General features: G+C 38.4%; 1 protein-coding gene across 1 annotated transcript; it reads left to right on the top strand.

The window, feature by feature from the left end:
* Window positions 1–621: 621 nt before the first annotated feature.
* EIF1AX (eukaryotic translation initiation factor 1A X-linked) lies at window positions 622–22291 on the top strand. The gene is made up of 7 exons (XM_025997468.2): window positions 622–931; window positions 6721–6804; window positions 8942–9045; window positions 10102–10152; window positions 13129–13210; window positions 15485–15576; window positions 18461–22291. Exons 1-7 carry the CDS (start codon window positions 916–918, stop codon window positions 18464–18466), a joined length of 435 nt encoding a protein of 144 aa, XP_025853253.1. The 5' UTR covers window positions 622–915; the 3' UTR covers window positions 18467–22291.
* Window positions 22292–23314: the final 1023 nt, after the last annotated feature.

The following is a 23314-nucleotide window of genomic DNA, read 5'->3' as shown; positions in this document are numbered from 1 at the left end:
TCCTATTTCTAAATATAGTCACATTCTGAGATGTTAGGGGTTAAGAATTCAACATATGAATTTTGAGAGGGCACAGTTCAGCCCATAACACTGACTTTGTCTTCTCTCCTCCCTCCCTTCCTGTGTATATTGAGCACTTCCTAGGTGCCAGACGTTCTGCCAAATGATGTTAACAGTAGGCAAAAGATGTAGTCTTTTATAAAGTAAAAACAAGTGCCATGCAAATATGATGCCTTGGTAATGGGGATGGCCGAAAAGCCTTGCCCTTCCCGTCAAGATCCCGACCAGGTTGGGCGGGTGAAAGGGCCTAATTAAAACTAGCAGTGAGATCAGTTAATGAGTCAGCAGCAGCTGAAACCCGGAGACGCGCGCTGGTCGGTCACAAAGCAGCAAAGAGTCAGCTGTCAGCCAGCAGCGGGCGCCACCGGAATCCGCCCTTTATTATGACGCTCGGGCCCCGCCCCCTCCCTCCCGGACTCCTTCTCCCGGCTCGCGGCACCGCCCTGCCACTCCGCGTGCTCCTGCGAACTCCCGGGAACCCTTCCAAAGCGCGTCACCATCCGCTCTAACAATGGCGGGGGAGCTGGGGCGCTCAGTCGGCCACGCCTGCGCCGTAGGGCCGGGGAGGGGGCCGGGGGGCGGGCCCGCCGGCGTTGGGAGGCGGGGAAAAGCAACGCAAGCGGCCGCGACGCCATTTGCTGCGGCTGAGCGTGGGCGCAGGCTGATCTCGGAAGAACTCGGTCGCGAGACTCTCCCGCGCACGCGACCCGTCCTCTCTTGCCTGCTTGCTACCGCGCGGTCCCACGCGTCGCTCCTGGGGCCCCTCGGAGGAGTAGCCGCCGCCGCCGCCACCGCCGCCGCCGCTGCCGCTCCCTAGATTGGAGTCGAAAACGCCAAGAAGCCGCCGTCACCGCCATGCCCAAGAATAAAGGTAATGCCGCCCGGACCCTGGAACCACGACTCCGCTCGGACCCGGGCTCTCCGGCCCTGACCGCGGCTTCCGGGTCTCCCAAGCCGCAGTGACCTTCCTCTCCGCAGTGCCTGCGCGCGGCTGCACCGTACGGACGCGGTTTGGGGCTTGGGAGAGGAGCTGGGAAGTTACTACTGCTACCACTTTGGCCACATTGGGGTGGAGCCGACGCCATTTTTGTAGGGCCTCCTGCGGGAGAATGTGGGCTTTTGCTCGCGATTCGCGCCAGACTGACCGCGGCGCTTTGTGGACCTGTGGGGAGACCTCCCCGAGGCGGCCAGGGTTTCGCAAATGGGCGCCTATTGGCCTTCCTGGGCGAGAAGACTTACACCCTGGAAGCACTTAGTAACTTTCAAAGGGTAATGCCCGCTCTAGGGACCAGGTATTCCTGCATGGGTTTCTTTATGGACAGTTGTTGAGTATTGTTGAGACGACGACTCCTTCCTTGTAAGCAGTGGACGAAACCTTGATGTATATTTGCATATTTAAGGTTCATTTCTAGAGATTTACTCTTCCCCATCCCTTTATGGGCTTTAACTTATTTTTTTTAACCCCCAGAACACTTGTTCCATATTTACCCATGTTTTCTATTTTTGCTTCAGATCTTGTCTATATTGTGTTGGGAGTAAAGAGCTTTTAAGTTCCTCCATTCTGAGGTTAAACGTCCACAAATTATCCGTCTCAAAAATAAATTTATGTGGAATTTCCAAAATGGAAGGTCTAATGTACCTCAAAGCAGAAGAATCCTTAAGAAATTACCCTTCCCCCCCTTTTTTTTAGACTGAAGGGGATGCTTATAATTCTTCAAATTGTATCTTTATAATTTTTCAAGGAAATTGTGTCAGTAGAAACCGGGAAACCTTGTATTTCCTTCAGGAGGGGATCATATTACACAATTCACAGGAAGTTTTTCTTTGGTTATTCATTCTTGAGACCCCTGCCCTGATCCAGGCCTACTTTTGTTCTCTTCTACTTCATAGCTGGCTCCAGGGATTCTTCTACCTTCTTTCCTCTTTGTAGCTGTCACTACTCATTTTATCTCCTGAGGTACTTTGGTTTGCCGTTCTGTGCAAGATTTGGTGCAGTTCCCTTAGGGTACTCCACTGTCTTCGGAAATCTAACTTGCAGGTCCTTTTTGTAGCATTTTACTCTAATTGTTCTGAATGAAATCGATTTCTAAAAGTCAGTTTTCTTGTAGCCTGTCCAATCTTTTATTTTCTTTTAGATGGTAATTGGATCACCTCAGCAAGTAACTTATTCTCACCTTTGTTTCTAGTGATGAGATTTCCAATTCCTTCACTAGACTCTTAAGTTCTAATGGGCAGTAATATATCTGTCTTAATCACATTGAATTGTTAGCACTTGACACTTAGTAGATGCTCAATAAATATTTGCTGGATTAAGTCACCTTCCTTTTGGTTGACTCCACTCTCATATAAATAATAGGTTCCCCTTCGGTTCCCAGGGAACAGGATTTCTACATTAAATCATATCTAGTTCATTAGCCTCTTCTAAGATTACACTCCATTACATGGCCATAAAATAGAGAGGGGACTGATCAGGGTATGGTTAATTCTGGTAAATTGGCAATCAGTGGATCATTATTCTATAAATAATATTTAAGCATACAAATATATAGATAATATAAGGAACACCTGGGAATCTATTACTCTGAACTTGAAAATTAAAACAATCATTTAACGGCCTTTGTGTCCCCCTCTCCAATCCCCTTCCCTTCCTCTCTCTTTTGGAGGAAGTCACCATTCTGAATTTGGTGTTTTTCATTCCAATATTTGTAAAACCAATCTGTTATCTTAGTGCTTTACAAGACCAAATGGATTTTATGAGATGAGGTTTACTATGTAGAAATAAGGTCATGTTTATTTTTGTTTTTCTCCATTGGAAAAACCAGAAGCCCTGTGAATATAATTTTGGGGGTGGTTTCACAAAGATATAAATTGCCACAAACTGTGTGTTGACTGACTTTTGCTTTGAACTGATTATTACCAGCTTATTTCTTCTAGAATTCTCTAGATACTTTTATTACCTCAGGAAAAGGGATATCCTTTGGTCCACTCATGAAGACTATTTGGGGTAAGGTGCTCCTGCACTTGGAGGAAGTTACTACCTTTACTTTTTAAATTGCCACTCTTTAGGACTATGTGAACTACCCTTGATTGATTCTTTCAAAGAATTGCCCAACTCTGGTATATAACTCAGTAAACAAAGCTGATAGGATCCTTGTTCTAATGGAGCTTTCACTCTGGTTTGAAGAACTGGCATGAATGCCTTGGAGCCAAAGCTACTGTTCTCTTTCTAGGAAATCAGTTTTGGTATGCCCTAAGAATGTCTCACATACTGAACTCTGAGGACTCTGCGTGGGTCAGGACATTACAGAGGCTTATTTGACCATAGCATGAAGCATTGTGAGATTGCCCCCAGGACAGATAAAATGCACTTGATTCTTTTTTTTTTTTTTTTTTTTTTTTTTGCATTTGATTCTTGAAGTGTCTGTCTTTGCAGTGGCTAGGTGTATTCTTTATTCCGTTAGGGTGGTGAACCTTTTGCTGCTTCTAGGTTTTTCCCATGAGTTCTTTAATATCACTACCACTTACAGCCTTTCTTCCACCTTTTGAAAACGGGCACCAGTGTGATTTTAAGTTCTGGAATGGAACAATGCTCTGGAGAAATAACCTAATGTGAGAGCCAGGAACAGAAAAAGAGAGATTAGGTTTGAATCTTCACCCCCCCCACACTGAAATATGTTGAGTTAATTTTCTGAGCTTCAGTGAACTACCTGGTAAACTGGAGATAAATGACCTTTTACTTCATGGGGTGATTGTGACAAGTAAATGGGTGGCTTTACTGTATAGTGGCTAACAGTATAGTTAACTGGGGTGGGGTCACACTGCTCGTTTCAAATCCCAGATCACACTTGTGATAAAGCCTTAAATAAGTCACTTTACCTTTTAAAGACTATTATCTCTTGGGAAATGAAGACAAAATAGTACCTATCTCATAGGCTTGTTACGGGTGAGTTACTGGGACAGTGAGACCTCTACTTCGATTAAAGCATAAGATAATGGAAGAAAATATAGGTGTGTTTAAGAGGTAGATAGGTATGTTTATAGTTTGAGAGATCTATATTTAAGGTGGTTGTGTTGCCACTAACAAACAAGGGTGTTGATTTAAGGCCAGCTTTGTTTTTAAAAAAAGGTTTTTTTAGTAAAATCAAGCTTGAGAGGACAGTAACCTACTCACTGGAGTCATTATAAATAGACCAATGCTTAGTTGAAATAGTGGGCTTAAATGTAAAATTAGTAGCATATAAGTGATAGGTGAGAGAAAAATTAATTTCTTTAGAAAGTGGGTTAGCAGAAGGTGGGAAATTGGAATTCATGAAACTAGAGGAATAGGCATAATGGGGGAGGGTGGCTGGTGAAAGTCAAGAATAGTGCAAGTGGCCCTTTAAAAGTCAGAAAAAGTTGGGAAATGATTAGTAGTGTCGTTTTAAAGTGTGAAAAACAAGAGGAGGGAGAGGGAACATAGAGGTATTTCGATCTTCTGTTCTAACTCCTTCACTTTACATAGTCTACAACAGATCCTGAGAGGTTTTTGTGAAAGTTCCTTTTATCCTTTCCTTCTCCCTCCCTCTGCCTGGTCCTAATTTTCTTGTTTCCATCTTAGAAATATTCCTCCTGATTGTCTTCTTCCTTTTCGTGGCTAGGCTGGCCTGCTTCATTGTGCATGTGTAAAGGACAATGACCAGTTTCCCACCCAAAGCATCATATACCTCTGTTTTTTTGTACTTTTTAAAAATTTTTGGATAGTAAGTACATTTACAATTCAAATTTCAAAAAGTATGAAAAGTGTAATCTCTTTCCTAAACATGTCCCATTGCTAACCAGTTCTCATTCTCACAGGTGATCATTGTTAATTTTTTTGAATATGCTGTTCCAGAGGTATTTATGTATATATAAGCAAATATGAAAATGCATTTCTCTATCTTCTCTTTTTTTTTTTTTTTTTCTTTTTTAAGAAATCCACAAAAGCAGGGACCAGGAGGGGCAGAGGGAGAGAGAGAATCTTAAGCAGGCTCCACCAACACACGGGGCTGCTTAATCTCACAACCCTGAGATCATGACCTAAGCTGAAACCAAGGGTTGGACACAACTGACTGAGCCACCCAGGCACCCCTGCATTTTTCTTTTTTACACCGATGGTAGCTTTATACCCTTCTTCATCTTGCTGTATTCATTTTTAAAACTACATTATAAAGAATTTTGAATATATACAAAAATAGGCTAGTATAATGAACCTTCAGATACTCATCTCCTGGCTCCAGACACTATCAATTCACAGCTAAACTTGAACCAGCACCATCCGCACCAAATGAGTATCCAGACTTGGTCTACACATTGCCATTGATTGACACGTCTTTTCTTTTTAAGATTTTATTTATTTAAAGAGAGTGCACGTGGTGAGGGGGGGTAGGAAGCAGAGTCACTGCTGAGTGGAGAGCCCATCGTGGAGCTCTGTCCCAGGACCTGGGGATCATGACCTGAACCAAGGCAGACTGGCCAACTGAGCCACCCAGCTGCCCTGGCCTTTGTTTTTTCGATTAGTTTTACATTTGTAGAGAAATGAGCAGAAGGTAGAATTCTCGTATTACCCCAGCATGTTAACATTTTACAGGAGCTAGTATAACAAGTCCATAGATTACTTTAAGGTTCCTTCTTTATGTTGTTCACTGTGTGGGTTTTGATATATGTATAATGACATGTATCCACCATTACAATAGCATACAGAATAATCTCACTGCCCTGAAGATCTTCTGTGTTCCACATACTCCTCTGCCCTCTCCTCCCCAACTCATGGCAACTACTGATTTTTTTTTTTTTTGTTTGTATAGTTTTGCCTTTTTCAAAATGTTACATAGTTGGAATTATATATACTATTCAGCCTTTATAGGTTCCTTCTTTCCCTTAACAGTTTGCATTTAAGGTTCTTTTCAGATCTTTTGGGATCTCCATAGCTCATTTCTTTTTACTGCTGAGTAATAATCCGTTGTGTAGATGAATCTGTTTATTCATTCACCTACTGAAGGACATCTTGGTTGCTTCCAAGTTCAGGAATCAGTGCCTTGTGTTCTTAACTTCAAATATTTTGCTCAGTGAATATTTCCTGCAGCTTTAAGATAAAATTCAAACTCTCAAAGCAGCCAGAGTTGTTCTCCCTCTACCACAAAACCAATATATCCCATTCTAGGAGCTGTAACTTTACCTCCTCTTGCCCCAAGTCATCCTACTTAGACTTTTCATGGGGACATCGGGTAAAAGAGGGGGCTTATTTATTCAGAAATTTATCAGTAACCCATTATATCTCCCACCTGGGCCCTTGTGGGCCACTGTAAAGGAGGGGTTCACTGAGCACTGTGCTCAATCAAGTGGCCATTGTAGTTCAGGAATTTTGATCATTGAATGCAGATGTCCTCAGGGATCTATATAATTTTATATAATACCTGTTTTTGGCTGGTTTGTGTTTTATGTCAGAGATAACCCAAAAGGAATTTCCAAGAAGGGTAAGGGAATGATGTGTTTAATATGATTGGAAATTGTAAGTTTAATATGATTGTGTGACCACATTAGATAAGTTTTTAAATTAAAATGATTTTTTAAAAGTGTATTGCGAGTCATTTATTTCTTTAATACTACTGTATAGATAATTAATGTCTTCCTTAAAACCATCAGGTAAAGGAGGTAAAAATAGACGCAGAGGTAAGAATGAGAATGAATCTGAAAAAAGAGAGCTGGTGTTCAAAGAAGACGGACAAGGTAAGCATTTTTGTGAGGACTTTTTTTAGTAATAGTTTTTTCTTTTTTCTTTTTTAGTTTCCTTTTTTTCAATATGGATGGGTCTTGGGATCAAGAACCATGTTGGCCTCCCTGCTCAGCAGGCAGCTTGCTTGTTCTCCCTCTGCCTGCCACTGCTCCTGCTTGTGGCCTCTCGCCCCAATCAAATAATTTTTAGAAAACGGAATTTCGGGTGGCTTGGAGGTTTGGCGCTGCCTTCAGCCCAGGGCGTGATCCTGGAGACCCGGGGTCGAGTCCCACGTCAGGCTCCCTGCATGGAGTCTGCGCCTCTCTGTCTCTCATGAATAAATAAATAAATAAATCTTAAAAAAAAAAAAAAACAATTTCAGTATCTAAATATGAAAGAACTATTCATAACCTTGAGCGATGACCTCCTGTGCCCCTCTTTGCCCTTCTGTTCGTCAGCCCTCCACACCTCTCTAGAGAGCTTCTCATCATTCCCTGGTATCCTCTGTGCAGTGAGGGTTAGAGGCATTTCTGTAAATGTCTGGGTTTCATTGTTTTCCATGAACACTCATAACTAAAAATCCATTATACGGTTCATAGCGAACTAAGCCTCAAAAGCTATGGTTAACAATTGCATAATTTAGCAAACCTTTTCATTAGAATATGGATATTTAAGGGATTAATTAGAAGTCTTTCCCTCACTTCTCCAGTGCTATTAGCATATAATTTCAGGATACAGAATACAGTAAAAGTGAACAATTGACCTTTATAAGCTAAGATGCATAACACTAGTTTCCCATATTTTTGAGCAATTTTTTTTTAGCAACTTCAAACATTTGGAAAAGTCATAGTATTAGTACAGTGAACTCCCTTAAGCCCTTGATGTGCGTGTTTCTTGAACATTTTAAAGTTAGTTACAAACATGAGACTTTTACGTTTACCATACCTGCTGCATTATGCTTCTTAAGTATATACTCTTACATAATCACAATAGAATTATCACACTTAGATAATTTAACATGGCTATATTATATATCTAGTATATATTTTTGAAGTTTTCCAGTTATCCCAGTAACCCAGTAATTTCCAGCATATTTCAACAAACAACATTTTTTGTCTTTTTTTTTTTTTTTTAAGATTTTATTTATTCATGAGAGAGAGAGAGGGAGAAGCAGGCTCCATGCAGGGAACCTGATTATGGGACTTGATCCTGGGACTCTAGGACCACGCCCTGGGCCAAAGGCAGGTGCTAAACTGCTGAGCCACCCAGGGATCCCTTTTTTTTGTGTGTGTTTATTAGAACTTTAGTGGTTTTATTTATGGCTGTGTATATGTAAGCTACTTAAAATGAAGCATGTTTTGTGGCTAAAAGACCTTTCGTTTCTTAGTCTGAGCAAGTCACTTCAGCATTTCAGAGGCCTTTCAAAGTTAGGTCTTAGTGTGTTTACAAATCAGTGGATATTCTCTCCGTAGAATAATGACTTCTAGTATAACAAAGACATTATTAACATTAAGCTATTTGTTTGCCAAATATGCCAAAAATTGTGTTGAGATTAGCCTCTAAAGGATCTGAGGGACAGGAGATCCAAAATCAGGAGACAATCCAAATGTGGGAGATTGATGAGGTTTAATGTACATTTTGGGACATGCCACCTAGGTCTCCAAAAATAAAGCATACAGTTATGAAGATAGTAGTCCTTCTGCTTATTCAAAATGAGTTGTTTGTTAAAGCATTTCTGATAGCAGAGATAGCTTGTTATAGAAATGGCATTATGGAGTCTAGATTCTGGCTCTGCCATTAACAAGCTTGGTGTTTATTACTCTTTGTATTTATTTTACTATATATATTTATTCCTAACCAGTATACCTATGTGTTCTAGTCAGTTTTGTTTTGTTTTTAGATTTATTTATCTTAGCAGAGGGGAGGCGCAGAGGCAGAGGGAGAGAGAGAGAATCTGAAGCAGACTCTGCTGAGAGCATGGAGTCCGACTCAGGGATTGATCCCAAAACTGAGATCATGACCAACGCCAAAACCAAGCATCAGACTGGGCCACCCAAGGGCCCCTGTTCTAGTCCATTTTAATGTGGACTTTTAAGTTGCTGTTTTGAAAAGTTGAACAGTATCCTGAATGCTTCTTTTTCCTTCCTCCAGAGTATGCTCAAGTAATCAAAATGTTGGGAAATGGACGATTAGAAGCAATGTGTTTTGATGGCGTAAAGAGGTTATGTCACATCAGAGGGAAATTGAGAAAAAAGGTAGGTGTGGAAATCTGTTTTACTTAAAATTGTGATTAAGGGAGGGGAAATGGCTCTATAGTTTTTATGGATCAAGGACCTCATTTTTGTAAGTTCCCCAAAGATTTCAGTAAAACAGTGACTTGCCTATGATAAATGAAAGCCACAAACTCCTTAATGATAACTGTATGGATTCCATTTCCATTTAAAGACACCATGTGTATCACCTATGTTTCTGCTCAGAATGTTTAACCTGAATCTAGTTATGAAGAAACAATCAGCAAATCCAAATTGAGGGAGACAGGCAAAACAAATGGCCTGGCTTTTAATACAATGTTAGTGATCTTGTGGGGGAGAGGGAAACTATTCCAGTTGAATGGAGATGAAAGAGACCTAATGTTAAAGGGGTAAGTGGCCCATGTTTGGATTCTGGTTTGAGGGTAGGGGAAATAGTTGTAAAGAGTGTTAAGAAAAATTGAATATGAATTATATTAAGTATTCTGGTGATACTCAATTTTCTGAGTGGGCCAGGTTGGAAAGGAATGTTGGAAAGGAATGCTTAATTTCCTATCACAGTGGGTGTTGAGGCAGATATATTAATCAAGTTGGGTAAAAGTCCCTCCAAGTCTGATTTTATGGGTATTTTTTTAATCCCGTTTCCAAACTATAAAGGAGTTTTGCTAGCTTTGTGTATGTGGGTTGGTGGAAGGAAGAGAGGGAAGGAAATAAAAGCATTTATTAGAAATACATTTCTAACTTTGTATTCTCACATGTAATGGATGGACAACTAACCACTTGGAGTAATTCACTATTAAAAATTCCTTACTAATTTCTAATCATTCTTCTGGAATTAATAAAATGTCAAGTAGTTAAATAAGAGTCTTATTTTTTTTTTAACATCTCAAATTATAGAAGATTTGAAACGAGCTCAGCTGCTTACTGTAGTTTTTTTTCCCTAATTCTAAATATAGGTACTTCACCCACAGTTGGGTGAATAGTATTTTATGGAAAGACTGACGCAGTGTTGCTTTGATTCTTTATTTTTAAATATGACATGCATTGACTTTTCTTTCATAGGTTTGGATAAATACCTCAGACATTATATTGGTTGGTCTCCGAGACTACCAGGTAAAAAAAAAAAAAAAAAAAAAAGTTTTTTTTCCCCCATTTATGTGATTGAATTTCAGTGAGCCATTAATGGTTAGAAGTTAAGTCATGACCATATTCGACCGGTTCCACCCCAGTATGCTGCTCACAAGTGTGTCCACAAACATTTCTTAAGGGCCAGGTATTTTTTAGGTGTTGTGCTCAGTACCCTAGGCATCGTGATTCCCAAATGGCCATTCTGGGGAGTCCACATTTCCACTCTGGAAAAAATAACAACATGAATTTTTCATGAAGCTAAATGGCCCTTTTTCCTTTTTTTGGTATTTAAAAAGTTGAATTTTTTGGAATGAGTAATGTTACATAGTGGTGGTTTTGTTTGTGTTCTTATTTGTCAAAATAAAAATTTAATCTTATGTTGGACCTCTGTGGAAATTTTTCTTTTCTTTTTAATTTATACGTGTTGAAATCAAAATCTGGAAACTGTTACTGTAGTGGATACAACTGAATGAGTCAAGCTGCCATCCCAGAGAATGCCTGGTAGTGAAAAGAATGATAGGCACACAAGTAATTACAATACAAACCATGATAGAAGTATGTGCTCTAAATTTGGATGAGCATTTAGAGGAAAAAATGGTAGTTGTCCTTCATGATCTCAACCTGGAGACTCCTCATTTTGGGTCTGTGTAGTCCATTTGAATGCTTTTCTGCCTATTGGAACTCATCATCATATATTGTGAGTGACGTTTCTATTTTTATAACCTTGATCCTGCTTCGATTTTTTAAAATATATATTCCAGAATAAAAAACTAAGATCTTTATTCTAAATCACTGTTTTTTAACCATGAGTGAATTTTTTCCTCCAGGGGCCATTTGATAGTATCTGAGATATTTCTGGTTGTCACAACTGAGGGAGGCAGTGTTGTTGGCATATAATGGATAGAGACCAGGGGTGATGTCAAATATTCTGCCTTGCACAGGATAGTCCCTACAACAAAGAATTACCTAGCCCAAAATATCAATAATGGTGAGGTAGAAAAGCTTGCTTTAATTAATACCATTTTGGGGTGCCTGGGTGGCTCAGTCATTTAAGCATCTGACTCTTGATTTTGGCTCAGGTCATGATGTCAGAGTCATGAGATTGAGCCCTCCTTGCTGGGCATGGAGCCTGCTTAAGATTCTTGCTCTCTTTGTGTCCCCATCCCCTCCCCCACAAGCCTGCATTCTCTAATAAAACAAAACACCATTTTAATGTCCATTTTCTTCTTTTGATCTTAAAAATAACCCCAAAAGTAGGAAGAATAATTCTGTTTGACAGAATAAAGAAACCAAGGTTTGAAAAGATAAAACATACTGACTATAAAATGATAGCCAAGACCAACCTTGTCTGATTATTAATCTCCCAAAAACCACCTTCTCTACCTCTGCCACTTAAAGCATGGTCCAGGGACCAGTGGCATCATGGCTTTTGGGGACTTGTTAGAATTGCAGGTTTTTTGACCCCACCCCGGTCTTCCTAAATTGGAATATACATTTTAACAGTTTCCCTTTGAGCATCTATAAACATAGTTCAAGAATTCCTGGTTTGAATCACACTGCCTTTGCATCAGTGATTGTTTTCATAGCCATTAGGACCTGCTTTTAGGTCCAAAGAACCTTTTGAAGTTGAAACAACCAACTTCAACACTTCTTCCTTAACTGAGTCAGATTCTTATTCCAATGGGAAAATGTGAACAATCTATGACAGTAGTTTTCAGTGGTACATTTGCATCAGAAACACTTAAAAAGCTTTTAAAAATACAAATTCATGAGCTTCACTCCACTTCTACTAACATATCTTCTGGAAATGTAAAGACTCCACTGGACATTCCAGTCAGTTCATATTCTATGAACCACTGATTCATGGAAATGTATATTAATTTCCTTAGGTTATTACACAGTCTCTGGTGGTTGTTTTGTTTTTAAGATTTATTTATTTGAGCGAGAGGGAGAAGGGGAGAAGCAGACTCCTTGCTGAGCAGAGAGCCCGACGTAGGGCTCCATTGACCTGGACTGACAGCAGACGCTTAACTGACTGAGCCACCCAGGTGCCCCCGCAATCTTAGTTTTAGACTGTTTAATCATCCTGTAAATTATGGTTCCAGAGAATTTTTGTATTTCAAAAGACTTCTAATCAAAACATAATAGTAAATAACCTAAAAGAGGGATCCCTGGGTGGCGCAGCGGTTTGGCGCCTGCCTTTGGCCCAGGGCTCGATCCTGGAGACCCAGGATCGAATCCCACATCGGGCTCCCGGTGCATGGAGCCTGCTTCTCCCTCTGTCTGTGTCTCTGCCTCTCTCTCTCTCTCTCTGTGACTATCATAAATAGATAAAAATTAAAAAAAAATAAATAACCTAAAAGATTGGGTTTGCACAGTTCTGCTCTTGTTCAAGTGAGATCTGTAAATATCTTCCTTAAGCTTGTTGATCATTATTCATTTATGTAGCTTCATACTATGTAATCCTGAGGATGTTTTTTAGAAGGTAGGAGATAACTTTGCATTTTAAAGGGGCTTTTTTTTGATACTTTTTTTTTTTTTAAGATTTTATTTATTTATTTGAGAGAGCACACAAGCAAAGTGAGGGTCAGAAGGTGAAGGAGAGGGAGAAACAGACTCCCCACTGGTGGGAGCCTGATGCAGGGCCCCATACCAGGACCCTGAGATAATGAATGACCAAAGGAGAAGTCAGAAGCCTAGCCAACTGAGCCATCCAGGTGCCCCCTAATTATTTTTAAATTTTTAATTCCAGTATAATTAACCGTCTAGTCATTCAGCAATTCCATACATCACCCAGTGATCATGACAAGTGCACTGGGTAGGAAAAAACTTTAAAATGTGAAAAAAAAAGTATGTAACAACAGGGAAATTTGATTTTTTTTATCCAGTTTTAAAATAATTTGTGAAATAATGGATAATATTTTGGCATAATTAGTTCTAAAAGTTAATTGTCTCTTTCAGGATAATAAAGCCGATGTAATTTTAAAATACAATGCAGATGAAGCTAGAAGTCTGAAGGCCTATGGCGAGCTTCCAGAGCATGGTAATGTCTGAGTTGTTTTATTAACCTGTCATAAGGTGTTAGTACTTGGTGTTATTTAGATGAAAGGATTTTGGTAGAATTTTGTGGGTTTTACTTTTTTGCTTACATGGTTTTTATTTATTTCTTTATTTTAATTAATGAATTTATTTTTTATTTATTCATGAGAGAGAGCAAGAGAGAGGCAGAGGGAGAAGCAGGCTCCTTGCGGGGAGCCTGATGTGGGACTCAATCCCGGGTCTCCAGGATCACACCCTGGGCCAAAGGCAGGCACCAAACCGCTGAGCCACCCAGGGATCCCCACATGGTTTGTTTTCAATATGCCTATTTATACTTCATAATACTGACTACCTTAAGAAAAAAGTTACTGGGATTCTGTCCTTAATAAATACGTTTTCTGGTGTGGAGTTACATTTTATAAACTCTGCATAATACCAAAGGAATAATTTTGTTCAGTATTTTACAGTAACTTTCTCAAGATTGTCAGTGTTCATCTACTTAAATGTGAAGCAAGGATAGTATTTAGGTACTGTTGAAATTTTTAAAGTCGGTTTTCAATTTTTCTTTTTTATTAAGATTTTATTTATTTATTCATGAGAGAGAGAGGGAGAAGCAGGCTCCATGCAGGGAACCCGACGTGGGACTCAGTCCCAGGTCTCTTGGATCACGCCCTGGGCCGAAGTTGGCGCTAAACCACTGAGCCACCCAGGCTGCCCATGTGGAAAACTTAAAAGTCTTTCATAACCTCACCAAAGGGGGGAATGTACTCTACATACTATTTTGTAAACCTACCTTTTCCATTTGGTGGTTTTGTTTTGTAGTGTTTTTTGTTTGTTTTGGGTCTTGCATAATATTCTGAAAACAATATAATTTTACTTCAGCATGAAAATCCTGCTAAGTTATTTACTTGACATTTTCAGTCCAGAAAATGCTAGTATATTGGGGAATAAGACCAGCACCTCTCAGTTCATTTTCATTGCTTTTGACTAAATTTTCTGATTGATGAGTCTGGTGACTGGTAAGTCCAACCATTTTTTTTAGGCACAGCTGGAAGTTGTATAGTTATAGAATTTGTGTAACTGGATCCTGCCTTACTAAAAATATCTTTCTGAAATAAATAGTTGGGACTATATCAAACAAAATGCTTTTGCATAATGAAGGGAACCAACAAAACAAAGCGGCAGCCTATTGAATGGAAGAAAATATTTACAAATAATAAATCTGATAAATGGTTAATAACCAAAATATATACAGAACTCCTACGATTTAAAGCCTAAAAAACCTGCTGTATAATCCAATTAAAAATGGGCAGAGGACCTGAATAGACACTTTACACAGAAGACATACAAATGGCCAACAGACCTATGAAAAGATAGCTTAGCATCACTAATCATCAGGAAAATGCAAATCAAAACTACAGTGAGATATCCCCTCACACCAGTCCAGAATAACTAGTATCAAAAAGAGAAAAGGAACCTTTGTGCACTATTGGTAGAAATACAAACTGGTATAGCCAGTGTAGAAAACTGGAGGTTCCTCAAAAAGTCAAAAATACCATTCAATTTGGTAATTCCACTACTGGTTATTTACCCAAAAGAAAACAAAAACACTTATTGAAAAGATGTATGTACCCCTATGTTTATTGCAGCATTATTTACAGTAGCCAAGGTACAGAAACTATCAAAGTGTCCACTGATAGATAAATGCATAAAGAACATGTAATTGATACACAATGGAATATTACTCAGACATAAAAACAAAGGAAATCTTGCCATTTGCAGTAACATGGATTGACCTAGAAGGTATTATGCCAAGTGAAATAAATCAGAGACAAATACCATAATGGTTTCACTTACATGTGGCATCTAAAAAAACAAATGAACAAACAAGAGAGAAATAGACTCATAGAGAACATAAACTAGTGGTTGCTGGAGGGTTGGGGAGTAGGTGAAATAGATGAAGGGGATTAAGAAATACAGAGTGTCAATTCTAAAGTCATGCCTGAAAAGTGCAGCATGGGGAATATAGTCAGTAATACTATAATAACTTCGTGTGGTGACAGATGGTAACTGCTTATTCTGGTGAGCTTATAGTGTATATAATTATCAACTATGTTGTGCACTTGAGACTAATGTATATGTCAACTCTACTTGAATGGATAGAAGTTTGACTCAAGAGTCTTATAGTTCAACATTTGGTATCAGACCACTTCTTTTAGCAGACGCTCATTTTAATATCATCTTGGTTATATGAGCATATTTGTTATTGTTTCTTTAGCTAAAATCAATGAAACTGATACATTTGGTCCTGGAGATGACGATGAAATTCAGTTTGATGACATTGGAGACGATGATGAAGACATTGATGATGTGAGTAGATGGATCTTGCGTTTTCCAACTTTGGTTTCTGAATTATCCACAGAGAAACCAGCTCTTTTTCCTATCTTCCTTTAAACTAAAAATGTTGAAATAGAGTATATTTCAAGACTTGGCCGTATTATTGAGAAGACAACTAGTCAAACTATTATACTTTGGGAATTCTTATAATCTTTTCAACATTTCTTCCAGAAAAGATCAGTATTTGCTTTGGTGATATGAATGCTAGGCGTTGGAATCATAACTTGTTTAAGAGTGTCTGGAGAGAGAAATATTTCGAAATTTAGCCAACAGTTTTAAGAAATAGAATATCTTCTCAAAGAAACATGCCTTTTTAATTGAAATACTAATATGTTAAAAAGAAGAATCTTGTTTGAACAGCTTGATATGAAGCATTGGAATTACAATATATTTTTAAAAGATTTTATTTATTTATTTTAGAAAGCATGTGGTGGGGAGGGACAGGGGGGTTGCAGAGAGAGAGGATCCCAAGCAGACTCTGCCCTACGCGTGAAGCCCAACGTGGGGCTCGATCCTACAAACCTGAGCCAAAACCAAGAGTTGGACACTTGACTGAGCCACCCATATGCCCCAAAAGGTCTCCGTTGTAATAAGGTTTTTATTTAGTTATTTTAAAGATTTTATTTATTTATTCACGAGAGACACAGAGAGACGGAGAGGCAGAGGGAGAAGCAGGCTCCATGCAGGGAGCCCAACATGGGACTCAATCCTGGGTCCCCAGGACCACACCCCGGGCCGAAGGCGGTGTTAAACCACTGAGCCACCCAGGCTGCCCAACAAGGCTCCCCCCGCCCCCAATAAGGCTTCTAATAATATATGTTGTAATTCAAGGGGTGCCTGGGCGGTTCAGTCGGTTGAGCATCTGACTCTTGATTTCAGCTCAGGTTGTGATCTTAGGGTCATGAGAATCAGGCTCTGTGCTTGGGGTAGAGTATGCTTAAAACTCCTTCTCCACCTCCTGCCCCTCCCCCACATATGTGATCTTTAAATAAATGTTTAAAATTGAGACCTTTTGCCAATTATGTTCTTTTATCTGTTGGATATGCAGTGTTGACAAACTCTTGGTTTAGAGTTGGTGTTTTAGGAAAATGTATTATTTTTCTGAAAGGTGAAGCAGTTATGCTCACAAGAGTAAATGCCCTTTGCTGTTAACATAAATGAAATTCATACTTAGTTTTTGGCAATATAAACTTATTAAATAATTGGGGTAGTATTGTAAGTTACTCATAAATCCAGTTTGGTCTCTTTTTTTCAACTCCTTAAAAAATAAAGTTCAGAACCCACCTGTGTATATAAACGTAAAAATAATTTTGCTAATGTTTGATTTGATTCAAAGATGAAATTTTAGTGTACCTGGGGCAATTGTTCCTAAGACTGCAACACAATTACTGGAACCTTTCAAAAACACAAAGGTTCATCTTGGGAAAATTTGAGTTAGACATCACAAGTGATCCCCACTACCAGAATTCTATCATTAACATTTTTTATACCTGATTTATCATATATCTTCTTATATCTTTACCCGTCAATTCATCTTATATTTTGATGCATCTTAAGACCATTTAGAATACTCAGGATGGGGGATCCCTGGGTGCCTTAGTGGTTTAGCACCTGCCTTTGGCCCAGGGCGCGATCCTGGAGTCCCGGGATCGAGTCCCAGGTCGAGCTCCTGGCATGGAGCCTGCTTCTCCCTCCTCCTGTGTCTCTGCCTGCCTCTCTCTCTCTCTCTCCCTCTCTCCCCCCCTCCCTCCCTCTCCCTCTCCCTCTCTCTCTCTGTCTATCATAAATAAATGAATGAATGAATGAGTGAATACTCAGGATGAATTAAGGATTTGAGTACATATCCTCCATGCGTATATGCATTTATGAATTTTTATATAAACATTTTTTTAAGATTTTATTTATTTATAGAGGCAGAGAGAGAGGCAGAGAGAGAAGCAGGCTCCATGCAGAGAGCCTGACAGGGGACTCATCCAGCGTCTCCAGGATCACGCCCTGGGCTGCAGGTGGCGCTAAACTGCTGTGCCACCGGAGCTGCCCAAACACATTTTTTAAATGTACTTTGCTTTAGAGACCCTGAGCCACAGAATTCTTGTGACTGAATTGTTAATGATACTTTGACAGTATATTTATCAATTATACTCAGTGACCAGACCTGACATGGAATTGTGTTGTAAATTAAGGGGCAAGCCAAACATTTTTGGAGCTGGATTAGAAGGCCTCTGTTGGAAATTAAGAACCTAACCAGAGTACACATTTGAAGATGAAGCCACATACACAGAGGTGATAGGTTGAGGATCTAGATAGGGTTAAGATTCTCTAAGAAAAAACTTGTGAATCTGTGCCAGTGATTCCTTGAACTGGACCCAGTAAGCTCTCAGGGAAGGACATGGTAAAAGATGGTGGATACTAAAGGAATTTGAGTTATCTTCAACATTGAACCTTTTCTGGACATTTCTCCAGATAGTTTATAGGTATGCTAGCCTTCTTTCCTATAACCAGGTTGAGAGGAGAATTTGGTCAGTCATACTTGTGCTCTTTCTCTAATAATACTCCTTTGTGTCTGCTCCCACCCTAGAATACAAAATCTCTCATCACTAACACAAAAGGGAAGAAACACTAAACTTTATTAAGAATATTTTGCTTAAAAAATAAATAAATAAAAGGATATTTTGCATAACGTGACATTTTGAAGGAGGTTGTAAAGATTTTACTGGCAACAAACTAATTGAGAAAAACTCGGTGTATAGAATTTCCTCTTCAAAGATAGCCTTAAGGTTTGCAAGCCTCCCTTATGCGGTAGACTGCTGGAATATAAGAATTCTTTTGTTTGATTTGATATTCTTTTCCCTTCCAGATCTAAATTGAATTCAGCATTTTACATTCCAATTTCTCTGAGGATTGTTCCAACAATTTGGATTTTGGCTGTGACCTGTTAAAGAAGATTAAAATTTCATTAGCATGAGTGCAATTTGTTAAAGCAGATTGATTTGTTTCTAAGGTATTTCTTTAAAAACCGAATTCTCTTAAGTGAAATGTTAAGCCCCCTTTGTTCTTTTGATGTATTGGAGCTTATGGGTAAAAAACTACATAGACTGTTTTTAAAAAGAAGGGGGAAATGCATTACTGCCTTTCCTACTTTGACCATTTTCCATTAAGTGAATGTTCTGAATAAACCATTTACCCTACACTCATGGATTATGACTAAGCCCTAACTTTGGCCTGTTGACTGTACAGTGATTTTCTGTATATTCCAGTTACTCAAATGTTCCCTTGAGATTTTGATACAAATTGAGGCGGCAGAAATCTGCATTTGAGGTAAAAAATGATTAGGTCTGCTTTTCATATTTAAGTAGCATGTGGCTATTTTTGTACTAATTTTGATATCATGTACATTCTTTTCATGATATTATTTTGCCACTATAAATGCATCAACAAAAAAGCATTTCCAAAATGTAAGTTTTAGAACCTGGGTTTTACTAGCAATTTTTAATTTGTAAGGTTAGTAGTTACAAGAATTGAACAGTAGGTGGCATCCAGTCATCTTAAACTGAAATAGTGGTATAGTTGTCATTTTTTTTTCTAAATGTGCATAGGAAATTTCCCAAAACAAAAGATTGTTTTGATCATATGCATGTATGTAGAATATTTTTAAAGAACAAAAATATTGTTAAGTGTCATTTTATTTCAGAAGTCATAAACATATAAGCTACAATTTTGAGTGCTTTATAAACACTTAAATTATGTATAAATGAAAATTTAATTTCCTAAAAACTGTACAAATTAAGCCTTTTTCAAACTATCCCTAAGCTGGGAAAAGAGGAGGGAATAACAGTTTACTGAAAAGATGGTTTCTCATTTCTAAATGGAAGAGCTACAGCTGAGAAATACAATAAAGACAATGTCATGCTGCAGAGTATATTATACCCTTACTTTGTGCTTAGGATGTATTTTATTGTGTGTAAAGATTTGTTTTGTTTGTATTTTATTGGGAATTTGGATTTTCCCTTATTTAGTTTTTGTTCTCAACTCTACTGAGATGAAATTAAGGGCTGGGCTATTTAGACCACACTAGCCACATTGAAATCTTATGCAACTTTGAAAGAAGAGATCCATCATTTAGATTGTGAAGCTTTTATTCAGCTGGTCTCCAGAGATGTTTTCAATGATGAAAAGTACTCCAAAGGGAAATAAACCTTCATGTGGCTTCAAAACATAAGCACATCTTCTCTAATCTCATGCTTATTCCTAAGTGTGCAAACTGGAATCAGAATCTGAGGTACTTATAAAACATTATTAAATCAAAGAATAGAAATTAGTAGACAGTTGGAATTCGTATTTCTTATTCTGTGGAATTCTGAATGCTTACCTAGATGGAATGAGCCTGAGACCATGGGCTGGTTTTTAATACTTTAAGAAACTAGTCTTGAAGAATCAACTTAATGATTATCTTCATTAAAATCTAAACTTCCTAAGATATTCAGGCTTCTGTACGAAAAGTGTTTGGCCAAATTTGTGGTGTATATATAGATCCTTTTTCTGTGTTATTTTACCAAGTAAGTTGTAACTCTGCATTTGTGGTACAGTTCATGGTAGTGATGGTACAACTCATGTTAGTTTTTCTACTTACCTCCTCTAACAAATATGGTTCATCTGAAGATTCTTAAAATTACAGCTATGACCCCATCCGTGTGTGTTAATGATATTTTTTTTCCTTGCCTAGGTAGTAACAGCTCAATCTAGTGCCATTGCATCCTGGAAAATCTCAAATCATGATTATAAAATGGTAAAATTCTAGGTCCTATGCAACACTACTTGGAGGGATTGTTTTACTAACTTGTCTTTAATGTGAAAATTTATTGATTATATTTCAAGTGAGGAATGGAAGTGGTCCTTAGTTGGGTTTTTTTGTTTTGTTTTTTGGTATGTGTACGTGTGTTGTTTTTTTGAGTTTGGTTTTTGTTTTGTTTTGTTTTGTTTTTGGTTGGGTGGGGGGTTGGTTATATATACTCTTTGATTCCCGTAACACAATGCTATAAGGTATGCCCTGAAAGACAATAAAATGTTTGAAATCCAAGAATAATGGTTCTTCCTGCTAAGTGGGTATAATAATTATTACTAATGAATTTGATGGGCTTGCATTTTTCATGCAATGTTGATTCTGCTTCCAGTTAGAGTACATATGGTGGCTCAACAACCAAACCAAGTATTTGTGTGAAAAAAGACTTGCCAAAACTTAATTACTTGACTGTTGAATCTGTTTTAAACATCCAGCCTCTTAAGAGACCACCTCTTAAGGATCCTGTAAACTATGCATGATAAAAATTCTTGTATTTTATTAAGGAATGGCCATTGGTTTACTCACCACATCTACAGAATCATGGCTGTGAACATAGTTGGTTACAAAACTCCTTGTAACTTGTAGTTTAACTTAATCTCATCTCTCTCGTATAAATATTAAATTATAGGATGGTGAAGAACATCTTTAGTAGATATAAACTGCTGTCAGTGTTGACTTCAGAGCAACAGAGTAATCAAGTAGGTAAAAGCATGTTTGAAATAAAAATATCTAGCTGGATTTATACTTTATTTGTATTGTTTACAGATTTTAAAATAATCCAGTATTAACTGTAGCTTGACAGTTAAAGTATCAGAATGAAAGTGAGGTTCTTTATGTTACCTATCATAACAATTTTATAAAGATCTGTATTGGTAGGAGACGTTTAGATTTTATTCTGCTTAGCAAGAGGAAGTTTCACTTATACTGTTTGGATTCCCATGAACTTTTACATACCACATTTGTGTTTTTGATTTATCTTAAACTGTCATTCTTTTTATACTTATTTCTTCCTACTCAGCAGAGAACAAAATCTTAAGTCTCACTACAGCTGCGTTAAGACACTAACTTCTCAGGTACAGAGTAAACCAAGGAATTTGGAGAGTACTGGAGTGGGTCAATCCTTTCTTCCCCCCAGCTGCTGTGTACTTAGGAGGCAGTGTGATAGAGTGAAGAGCATGAGCCCTGGGGTCACGAGGCCTGTGCCCTAACCCCCACTCTACCCTTTACCTGAAAGTGACCATAGGCACCTTCCCACACTTGTGAGTTTCAGGCTCCTCACCTGTAAGATGGGGATGATGAGAACAGTACCTGCAAAATTTGTGGGAGGACTAATTATGTGTCCATATGTGTAATGCACCGAGAGCAGTGTCTGCCGCTTTTCACTTGGTATCCAGGACTGTAGAAGATTAAATAAGCACATCTTTTATATTCTCTATTTACCATTTCTTTCACTTGCAGTCTTTGGTTCCTGTAATAAAAGAAACTTGTAGAATATATATATTCATATATTCATGTTGATACAATATTTAAAATAAATGCTACCATCCCCATTTAATTCAGCATAAGACTAACAGAAGTCTCTAAATTGCTTAAAGATGGATGTTTTGCAAAATACCAACTACTCTATATTTCTTTAGAGAAAGTTTATAGTTATTGATAGTTCTGGTCATTTCATTCTTTAGTCTAATGAGTCCTTTTACTATATATAGATTTATGACAGCTACTTAAGTACTGACTGATTTGGAGGTTTGGACTTATGTAAGAAAAAGTCCCATAATTTGGACTTATGTACAAAAAATTGGATGCAAACTATTACAATTAGAAAATAAAATATGAAATAACTTTTAACAGTATGCAGTTGATTCTTTTCGAACTGTTTTATTTTTTTTAACTGTTTAAATTTATATTCATGATTCTTTTCTGAAAGCCAATTGTGATCCAGGGAAAATGTATACTTTGTATTTCAGTTGTTTGATTTGAATGAATACATTCAGACTCCAGATATGGGGTTGCGTTTTGTAGGTGAGTGAGTTGGTTACAACCATGTGCAGAAGACATTTTCTAATATTTCTAATAGTAGATCAGTTGTCCAGAATGACCTCAGATTGCCAAAATCACATTCACTGGACCTTATTTTTATTTTGTGTTCTGCAGAGATACATGGATGAAGCAGATATCCTGGTCAACTTGCTCACTTTTCCCCCCCTCCCCCAGCCTGCTCACTTTTTAAAACTGTCTTCTGTTTAAATCCAGGCTTTGTTCAGTTCACAGTTTGATAATGGGCAGATCAAAAAGTATGGACAGGGCAGTCCCAGTGGCTCAGTGGTTTAGCGCCGCCTTCAGCCCAGGGTGTGATCCTGGAGGCCTGCGATCAAGTCCCACGTCGGGCTCCCTGTATGGTGCCTGCTTCTCTCCCTCTGCCTGTCTCTACCTCTCTCTGTATCTCCCATGAATAAATAAAATCTTAAAAAAAAAAAGTAGGAACAGAATCTGAGTTAAATACCCTAGATCTGATACTCCATTCCAGTTATGATCCACTGGAGTATCAGATATAGAATTAGTTGGATTTTTGCAAATTTAATAAGGATCAATGCATATTTATGATTTTAAATACCTTAGAAATCCAAGAATAATTGGAATTCCGTTAACTTGATAAAGGTTATCTATCAGAAGCAAATATAGAAACAATCTAAAAAGCCAATCTTACGGGGCGCCTGGGTGACATACTTGGTTAAACCTCTGACTCAGTTTCAGTTTAGGTCGAGCTCAAGCCCCCCACCCCCAATTGGGCTTCATGGTCAGCAAGGAGTCTGCTTCATCCTCTCTCTCCCTCTGCTCCTCTTGCTTGTGCTCATTTGCAAGCATGCACTC

This window comes from Vulpes vulpes, chromosome X, assembly GCF_048418805.1.
Source record: "Vulpes vulpes isolate BD-2025 chromosome X, VulVul3, whole genome shotgun sequence".
Classification (NCBI taxonomy): domain Eukaryota; kingdom Metazoa; phylum Chordata; class Mammalia; order Carnivora; family Canidae; genus Vulpes; species Vulpes vulpes.
The sequence above is the reverse complement of the archived record's forward strand: the minus strand, read 5'-3'. Positions and strand labels throughout refer to the sequence as shown.

Bases quoted from the DNA above. Each gene is read 5' to 3' on its own strand.
- EIF1AX (XM_025997468.2), top strand. The intron at 9,046-10,101 runs GTAGGTGTGGAA...TTTCTTTCATAG, and splicing joins GAGGGAAATTGAGAAAAAAG to GTTTGGATAAATACCTCAGA. The intron at 10,153-13,128 runs GTAAAAAAAAAA...TGTCTCTTTCAG, and splicing joins TTGGTCTCCGAGACTACCAG to GATAATAAAGCCGATGTAAT.